This window comes from Castor canadensis, chromosome 11, assembly GCF_047511655.1.
Source record: "Castor canadensis chromosome 11, mCasCan1.hap1v2, whole genome shotgun sequence".
Classification (NCBI taxonomy): domain Eukaryota; kingdom Metazoa; phylum Chordata; class Mammalia; order Rodentia; family Castoridae; genus Castor; species Castor canadensis.
Genome location: NC_133396.1, coordinates 133,773,047 through 133,783,121, shown reverse-complemented (window position 1 = coordinate 133,783,121; position 10,075 = coordinate 133,773,047). Strand labels below are relative to the sequence as shown.

General features: G+C 35.5%; 1 protein-coding gene across 16 annotated transcripts in view; it reads right to left on the bottom strand.

Moving 5' to 3' along the window:
- Positions 1-1,533: 1,533 nt before the first annotated feature.
- Dennd1b (DENN domain containing 1B) overlaps positions 1,534-10,075 on the bottom strand; it is a 231,054-nt gene continuing 222,512 nt past the window's right edge. For all 16 annotated transcript variants that reach the window (XM_074048718.1, XM_074048714.1, XM_074048709.1 and 13 more), the window contains 3 exons: positions 9,809-9,885; positions 8,678-8,894; positions 1,534-7,744 (listed from right to left, as the gene is read on the bottom strand). In XM_074048718.1, coding sequence (XP_073904819.1) covers positions 7,193-7,744; positions 8,678-8,894; positions 9,809-9,885 — 846 coding nt within the window. In that variant the 3' untranslated portion in view covers positions 1,534-7,192. The remainder of the gene's footprint in view (positions 7,745-8,677; positions 8,895-9,808; positions 9,886-10,075) is intronic.

Here is a 10,075-nt window from a genome sequence, read left to right as displayed (position 1 = left end):
TACAGTGTATTTTGAGCAAGTTCACCCTCTATTATATTCCCTTAACCCCCTCTGTCTTCCATCCTTTTAAAAAAATAAATGTTTGGTGGGTTTCTTCATGTTATCTCCAAACATATATAAGTAACATACTTTGACCCTCTTCACCCTTCAGTTACCCTCTTCAGTTCACCTCCTCCTTTATTTGACCTCCCTCCATACACAGTATCCCTTTTGCACTCAACAGACATGTTCAAATACAGAAAAATAAAGTTTCAGGGAACTTAATAGCCCAAATCAACCTGGGGAAGGTTTTTTTCACCTAGAGTCTTCTATGATACACTGTATTATTTTTATACTACCAGTGCTGTATATTCTACCTATGTATAAAATTTTATATTCCTGAAATTTCTTTTACTTCTAAGCAAGGAAATTCCTAGAATTTCTTGGAATGTTTTCTTTCATTTTTACATAGAATGATCTAATAGGGTTTTTTATTTCTGGATCTGTAAGATTAAGATGTGACCATCTCTTATCTAATCAGCTGAGAGGTATGGAGACTAATCCCAGTGATGGAGACAGAAAAGGGTCAACAGTCAAACTCAACAAAAGACAGTCAACCCTTAGGATTGCAGGAGACAATCTCTCTCTTCCCATTGTCAGACCTTTGCTTCTTATGTGGAAACAAGAAAAGCTTTCCATATTATTTGTAGATATTCTGTGTCCTCAGGGAAACATGTTCATTTCATTCAACCTTTACTCTAGATGGGACCATCCTCACTTCTGATTGCTTCAGCATGGCTCATATACATGCCACCATCCTTGAACCTTAAGTTTTGGTCAATTAATACAGTTGTTTGACTTGGGAAATAATTACTGGCACTCTAGTTAACTATTGCCTATGGTTTTAGAGTCCATAAGTATTGATTGCCACCTTTGCGGGATTGAGGAATGCCTAGGAGATGAGTAAAACACACTTCTGGATGTCTCTGTGAGGGTATTTCCAGAGAAGATTAAATCATGAGGGCTCCTACTAAGTTATCTAATCCAACAAATAGATTCAAATTTTGAATAGACTATTGGGAGATGGTGGAACTGTGGAAGGTAGAGTCTTGTTGGAGGAAGTGTGTCACTGGGGATGTGTCCTAGCCCCTTCAAGTTTCTGCCCTACTCTGCTTCCTGTACCCCATGACCTAAGTAGCCTCCACCACATGTTCCCACCACCATGATGTGCTACCTCACTATGGGCCCAGAATCAAAGACGCCAAGGATTATGCACTGAAATCTGAAAATGTGCCCCTAATAAAAAAGTCTTTTCTTAAGTTGGTCTATCAGGCAGTCTGTCGCAGCAATGAGAAAGCTAACACAAAAACTAATTAGTTCACCGAACATAACCAAACAGACACCTCTCACACTGGCATGTTAGAAAGATGTAGGCTTCAATTTACCCTGTAGTTGTTACAAAGCTGGGAGAGTGAGGTAGCTGGGTGTGTACAGTCATTCCCTCTGAACACTATGGCAGCAGCTGGGCAATTACAAAAGAAAGTCACCACCATGTAATGTTTGATTGTGACCAATTTTTATTTTGTAACTGCATTGTTGGGTACTTTATGGTAGTATACAGTTCAGCCAATATTTATTTTTGCATATTTTTAATTCCCAAAGTAATATGTTCACATATAACATCTTCCCAATAGTAGTCAACTTTGGAGATGACTTATACATAGCTTCAAGGATGCAAGAACAAGGAAGCAACTCTCAACCTGTGGTTGTTTGCTTTTTTCCAAATAGATAACTGTTAGCATGTTGAGCAAAAAGCTCAATGTTTTCTGTCCTTTGAAACAACTCTTCATCTACAGCAATAGAAACAGCTTTGGGAAAATTCAATTTTGAGTCCCTCATGTGGCTTTTATGTAAAAAAGTTTTCTACGTTTTAAGTGGTAGGGTGCATGCAATTCACACTTATTGCTGTTTTAGCCACAGCTGAATCCTAACAGATTTTTAAAAATCTAGTCTTTGTATATGATTATTAAATAGTTTTCAAAATAACCCATGAAAGCTATTCTGTCTAAAAGATGGGAACTTGATACATGCATGGTGCTGTAAATTAGCTTTTCCTTAAACATATGTAATCAGTAGAGGGTGAATTCACCGATGAACCTCAATAAAGTTCTCGTTTGAGAACTGAAATAAGAGAGATGAAGAGACTTGCAGGTTTGTCATAGCAACGAGGTAATCGCTTGTGACTACAACCTTCTAAGATACAAGATTGTATATTTTTAATTACTTCATATAACTAAAGTGTGGCTTGAAAAAACATAGCCTTCTGGATAGAAAGCATCCAGTTAACATTGCTGTTCAGTACCTTGTTTTATTTTTTGGTATATTTGCTTATGGCATCCAAAGCTACAAATTTTCCACAGTGCTTTCTGCCTCATTCAAGTATAATTATAATAAAAGTAGAAATCTATAGAAGCTCTAAGGTTAAACAAACTGTACATCGTACAAAAAATTAACTTAATTTATAGACAGTCAAAAAGTATTGGCAATGCCCCCTTAATAACTCTGAGCAAAGATTCATCACAAAGGATGTTACAGTCTACACACATGGTCGTCACCATACAAATGCCATCTATATTTACGTGGTGTGGAGCACAGAGTACTTACTAAATGCACATATGAAGAATGAGCACTTTGTACCATGAACACCTTTTAAAGTAACAATATTGTCAACACTAATCTAAGGTACAAGATTTTCTTATTGCATATTTATTGTGGCAGAGGCAGTTAGTTTATGATACAATAATGCAACATCCATAATTATTTTAAATAAACAAAAACATTTCTCCTGCCAACAACATAAAGGATTTTTCCCCTAAAAATCACACAGAACATTGCTACATACTGTTTAACGCAAATACTGAAAGATATGACCTTCAGGCATCTGCCAAATAAGCAGATGTGCATATTTATATGAACTAAATTATGCAAGAAAAATATTGCACAAAATCCTATTATTTTTCAAAATAAAATATGTTTGGGTCTAAATGTACATAATTCCCTATCTCTTGACCAAGTCATAATGTTAACTGGCTTGCCCAACATCATTCTGCCTCTTAAAGAAGCTTTCAGAAACATATACAATGTTACTGGACTTGATACAGGGCTTCTAAAAACTACTTCCTACATTACGAAGTGCTTCGGGGAAATTAAGTTTAGGATTCATTTTACATTTCTAAACTAATGTTCTGATTTACAAATATCTTCTCAGATTCAGGATCTTTGAAGCCAAAGAAAGTAGAATTCTTACCAGAAAATTTACTCATGAAAGTAATCAATCTTCTGGAAATTCAAACAGAGAATGAAGGTCTACTGGTTATAAGAATATTCACAGCTTTCTCTTCTTGATCAGAAATCTACATCATCACTTTATTTAAGAAACAGCTAATTCATGAACATTCCTGGATCCTAGTATTAGGATATGAGCACAGAATCCTAAAAACAGCATTGTCACCTACACAGCTTTAATTGTAAAAGGAAGGGACTATTTCTAGAGGATGCTATTGTCAAGATTTTTTTGAAGTAAAATTTGGATTCCCATTGACATAACTGTGTTCCCAGTCATAGCTCAGTTACTCCTTCCTAAACTGACAAGAGGCCTATGGACTACCAAGGAGCATCACTCCATATACAAGGCCCTGTGTTACCAGAGTATCTGACAGTCAGATCAGCAAGGACACTTATCTTTCAAAGTGGTACCTTAGCAGCATCACAGTAATTAGCATGACAATGAAGAAAGCTAATGAAATCAGAAAAGTTTCTATGGTTCTGTGCTCACAGCATGCTTTAAACAGCTATAAAAAACTATTTTGGTGTTAGATTCTTGGCTAGCAACTTCTAAGCAAAATATATTATTGTATCATCATAGTCATTATTATTTTGATACATTTGCAATTCCTCTTCCTTGTGATTGATTCAGTCAAAGGAGGGACTATATTAATTATTTTAGTCCCCTCACAACCTCAGTGATGGTACCTTGCTCAAGACTGGTACCAAAAAAATAATAAATATTTTGTAAATGAAGGAGTTATTAATTTTTAATTGAAAAAAAATCATGCTGTCATTTGGTTAGCAAGACATGCCGAACTAGGTAATCATAAAAATACACCACTTAGCAACATTTTCACTTACCAAGAGCTCCTAAATTTATATATCATCTGTCTCTCCCCAGAAACACCACGCATACAATATCTAAAGGAACAGGATAAAAGCTAGGGTGGGACTCTGGAAGAACATGACCCAGTTCAGAGGTCATGTAAAAGACTGCATGCCAAAACCACAGGCATCAGTCTATACAATCCTACTGAGGAACACATGTTGCCTTTTTGAAAAAGAACTTGAAACAGCAGGGGAACATATCAATATTTAGTTCTGTTACAACAGAAAATATGGACACAGCAGAAAATAATACTTTTGTTTGTTTATTTCAGAACTCACCCTAACGTCACTTCATTCTTATATATTCACCATAATACTGGGAATTTGAGTTTAAAAGCAGACTTTGAATACTCAAAATTTTAATGAATTCAAATACCAATACTTGCTACTAGTCTTCTGAATATTCTTTGTTCAAGAATAATAGGTAGAATCTTGGTTTTCTTTTGTTTCTAATGGAGTGAAATAGTTAATTTTTGCATGTTAAAATAAGGCACAGAGCACTTTAAAATACATTAAGACAATTATGTTGTAACTGGCTAAATATCCTAAAAACAACGTAATATTATAGCCAAACACCTTGTGAGGTGATTGTGAGGTGACTGACTGAAGGATAGAAAAAGCACTCAGATCTCTGTGGCCATCGTGTTTGGTAAGTAAATGGACTAGAGCCCAAATGTAGTTGGTGCTATACCCATGACTGTCTCATTCTCCAAACTATTAGGAAAGTATTCACCCCTTCTAAAACCTGATATTAAAGTTTGCTTTTCACAACTTATCAAGGAATGTTTGCCAAGCAGATAAATCACCAGAGTAACCCTTTTTCCTTCTTACTTAAAACTACTCTTCTGATCTACAGACTTTTTTTATTATTTATTTCAGTAAATTAGAGTTTGTAAAAGACATATTGGGCAAGGACCTAGAATCTTACTTTTGTGCTAAAAAAAACAAGGATTAAATATTTTTTCATATGTAACATAGAGTCTATTCTTATAAGGAAAACAAAATCCATTTTTGTTTTTAGTCATGAATGAATGATTACCTCAAATAAAATATACCCATTTAAATTTTGGAATGTAGTTTTAAAAATACCTAAGTATATATAAGCAATATTTTAAAACAAACCTCACTCTAAGATTTTAATTGAAATTATATTCTTTTAGAAAATAGAGTACAGACTTATTGGGGTTCTTGAGTAGTTTTTCAAACATTAATTTAAAAAGATAATTTTTAAAAATAGTCATGATTGGGGACATATAGAATAGGTTCACTGAGTGTAGAAATAACAAATTAACCATCACATCTCCAGGGTTGTTTTTTCCTGATTATACCTGGTTGTCTAGTCTAACATGATGTAATCAGTATATGATTCCTTCCCTGATGAGTGCCAAAGCATAACAGTAAAATTTAGGGAGACAAATTTCTCATAAAGAAGAATTCCAAATGATTTTTTAAGATACTTCTCTGTCTTAAAGGAGATAGGAGCTTAAGTCCTTACTCCCTAAATACGGGTGCTCATAGAGACATCCTTCCAAGACTACAGAATAGAAAGGTGGGAAGAGTCAACTCACAGTGGAGAAACCCAGCAAACACTAACTACCTCATCAGGTTATCAAGTCAGTACTCAGAAGGCATGTCCATAGTACATGTCCTTCATATGACATGATGAAAATGGCACTTCTGTGATCTTCTTCCCCAAAACCCATACATAGTCCTAGTATAATTAGGAGAAAAATAGCAGACAAATCCCAAGAGATGGCACTCTACAATATATCTGATCTCTACTCCTCAAAATTGTCAAGGTCATCAAAACAAGGAATGTCTAAGATAAACTGCCAAAGCTAAAAGCTGCCTAAGGAAACAGGACAACTAAAGATAATATGGCATTCTGGATGGAATCCTGGGACAGAAAACAGGTATTAGGGAAGAAATTGGAATGCTGAATACAGTATGGGCTACTAATATTGGTTCATGAACTGTGGCAACTGTGCCACATTGACATAAAATGTCAATAACAGAGAAAAGTGGGTGTAGGAATAGATGGGAGCTCTCAGTACTGCCTCTGCAATGTCTCTATAAAAACTAAAAATTCTAAAATACAAAGTTGATATGTTAAAAAGTAAATTTCATGCATTTTGGTGGATAATCATTAGTTAAGAAAAAACATAAAACTTTTTTTTCAGGTCAGTTCATGTTGCATTTGTCTTTCTTGATGCATAATCCTAGACAGCAAAGGCAGAGAGAGACTGTGAACATTTTAATGTCTCATTTGTAAACAGAAGTCATTAACTTCACATTATTATTCAGCACTTCATATATTTCACTGAGTGAAAGGCAAATATATACCTTTATACTGTTTTTGGAGAAAACATGGCTGCAATGTCCTTATAAAAGCAAATTATTTCCAAAAAAGAGCTTTTAACCTTGAAAAATGAATGTTGACCTTCATTTGATGAGTAGAAAAAGGCATTATTGCTCTGCAGAAAAAAAAACTTATCTTTCAGACTTTACATGTAATTTCATAAGTTATTTGTATGCTTAACATAGCTTTTAACATTAAGGCAATTAGTGGGTTAACAATTTCATCAATTTCAAGAGAGTTTTGATAAGTTTCAATATCAGTTCATGCTCAACCAGATTAGTACAGTAGCTACTGGTTATGTGCAAGGATTATAGATGCATACTTAGTTTAAATAAAATGAATAGCATTTAAGCACCAAATACTGGGGAACCATATATTCAACACATACTTTCAACATATATACAACCCGTACCTGATTTAACAACACAGTAGAAGAATTTGCTTTATATTTAAAAATCAATGGATAGCATATATCCATGAGATGAACAAGGAGGGGAAATTATGTCCCAAAAGAAAAAAAATTAAATAATAGTAAGAGTTGTCATTCCCTCAAATAATTCTGTTTACTAGGCAGAACATAGGGAATCCCAAAATGTCTCACCTTACATCTATACACTTAGATGCAAGTGACTTGACCCTTCATTGGTGACTTAAGCTTGGTTTTCCACTTGTATTTTCTTGTGAAATGTGTAAGACTTGCTGGAAGTCAGACGATGACATGTGACATAATGACACAACTTCGTGGAGCAGTCCGACATCTTCTGAAGTCTCAGGGACTTCTTTTCCTTCTTTCTCCCAGGGAACGAAAGTAGATGGGCGTCGTCCAAGGCTGGATTTAAGCAGGTCATCTGAAATCTGGCTTAGTGTTTCCTTCTGTTCTGTTTTCCCTTGATCAGTTTCAGACACTTCAGGGGTAGCTAGCTGGAGATCCAATCTTGAAGGAGAAGCTGGTTTTTCTATGACAGTAGGGCCACTCACATTGTCAGCACTGAGGGGTCTTTCGCTGTTTTCTTCTTTGAGGATGAACAGAGAATCTGTCAGTCCACTAGAGGAAACCCGCTTTCTGGGGGATGGAGGAAGGTGCTTGCCATGGAGGGCGCTGTCATCCTGCCCAAGATTCCAGTCTGCTTGATCACCAGAAGCTCCACATAGGAGGGCCAGGTTATTCTCACTGGGGGCATTGGATTTATTCTGAAAGAAGAAACAACAAAGTCAGACACTTATAATTAAAGTCTAGCATTTCTTTGGCAATTGTTTTCCATGTGGAAATCAATGCTTGTGTCCTTCAAGGCTGGAAGCTTGCAGCTCCTCCCAGAGGGACTGTAGTATTGGCAGTTAACTCTGACACATCCGAATGAAATGGGGTACACTTTAGTTTTCATGTTCTTATAATTGTCATCTATCAAATTCAAACTAGAGCTTATAATTCATGTGAGGTTCTAGAGCCTCCTATACTCAGAATGGGGGAACCATTCCTCATACTTCTATCTCTTCAGGTTGGTTATTACTTTTTTTAATCTCAGGGTCTTGTGTTTGCCAGACAGTGCTTTACCTTTGAGCCCTGCCCCCATTTTTGAAGAAAATGGAAAAAAATGAGTTGAGTAAACAAATTTATCACAATTTTTCTTAAAAACCCAGGAAATAAAAAAAAGCAGGACTATTTCATAGCTTTTTAATTTCCCAAATAAGAGAACTATAAGATTAAATTGCAAGAAACTACTACTGCTGAACAAAAGACTTTCAGTTAATGACAATAACTGTAAGAACTGGATAAGTGAAAGGGAAAATGTTAAAATTTTAGTACTAGAAACAATTCTTTTTTATTATTATGAAAATTTTTATTATGATATATTCATTATACAGGGGGATTCATAGCAACGATTCCAGTTAGGCTTGTGTTGTATACTGATTAGATCACCTCCACCATCTCTCCCTCTCAATCCCTTAAAGCCACTGCAAGAAGTTCCTCTGTCTTATTTTGTGTGAGATATGGAGCAAGAATTCTCAGTGATTATGTTTTACCATATTTTTGAAGTTTAAAGTTTTTAACTTACTTAAGATTAAATGTTTCCACAAAGGCAAGAATGCTATCATTTAACTTTATTAGTTAAAAAATTAACTGACCGTGGGCTTGTAATCAATATCATCCATTGATCTAAAGAAATCCAAGCTCTTTGCAGCAGCCAGCTTTCCTTGGTCAGAGCTGTGGGTGCTTAGCGTGTCTAGGATCTCCCCTAGTAAGTCCATTTCACCCGAATAAGGTGTCTTCACTCTTGTTTCCACAGAGTCATCACTTTCATAAAAATAAGCAGAAGCTTCTTCACCATCTTCAGAAGACAACCTGAGAGAAATAAAACATGCAGTTGTAGGCAATGACCCAGGCATGCAGCGTGGAAGCAACTTCTGGTAAACTACTTTCAATTAATCAGACAATTTTAAATGAAAGTGACATTTTAGTGGAACAATGACAATAAACAACAATTGGCTCACAGCCCAACCAATCTGCATGGCTTTGGAGGTGCATAGCTATATACAGACCAATTTCAAATTCTGGACATGTTAAACATTTGTATCAAGAATAAATAAGCCCAAAATCCATGGTACCCCATCAATCTGGAGAAGCAGCAAAACTTTTCATGCAGTCTAGCTCTGTGGGATTGGAGAACTTTACCTTACAGGTATTAGATTGAATATTAATGTTTTATGTAAGTTTTTCCTTTCTGTATTTGCTCATTTATTTTAGAGAAGAATGCATATTCTTTTATATAGACAGATTTACTCAATGTAATAAAAAGAATGGATGATCCTGTCATCCCCTTATATCCTACTATTGTGGAAAAGTTAAACATAATAAATAAAAGTGATTTCCCTTTATATTAAAATTAATTTTAATACTTTCTACTAAAGTTTCATCTTCTGATGTTAAGCTAGACTTTAGTGTCTCCCTCAATTCAATTTACTTCAAAGTGATGGTTATTATTGCCCCCCATATCTAAACAGCCCTTTCTAGCCAAGGGTGAGAAACTAATTTAGGTGAGCTTCTATGCCCCCTTTACTGCTATCCCAGATATTTCTGCAGGCATCACTGTTTCCCAAGAATAAGATATTTCAAGTCTGGCTTGCTTTCCTGTCCCAAGGCTTCACCCCACAGTATTCCCAGCTCTGGCTCCTTTAGCTGAAGGACATGGCATATAGATTCTCTGAAATACTCATCACCTGAAACTCCTTATGAGGACACCAGAGTCCTTTACTTACTTGCTTGCTCGTTCAATGTCATCATCGTCATCATACAGAGCACCATCAAAGCTCTTAAGAGGCCTCTGTAAGCGTGCCTAGAGAGAGAAATTGACAATAATTTGAGTGGTTTAAAATAAGTCTCTCTAAAGGAACAATGTGATTTTGTAAGATTTTTTTTACTTTTAAAAGAAACATTCCTTCCAACTTTCTGAATGTTAGCCAATAACTTGACAAACAGGGATGAGAAGAAATGGAGGAAGTAGGGCAACACTGATCTCAACACTT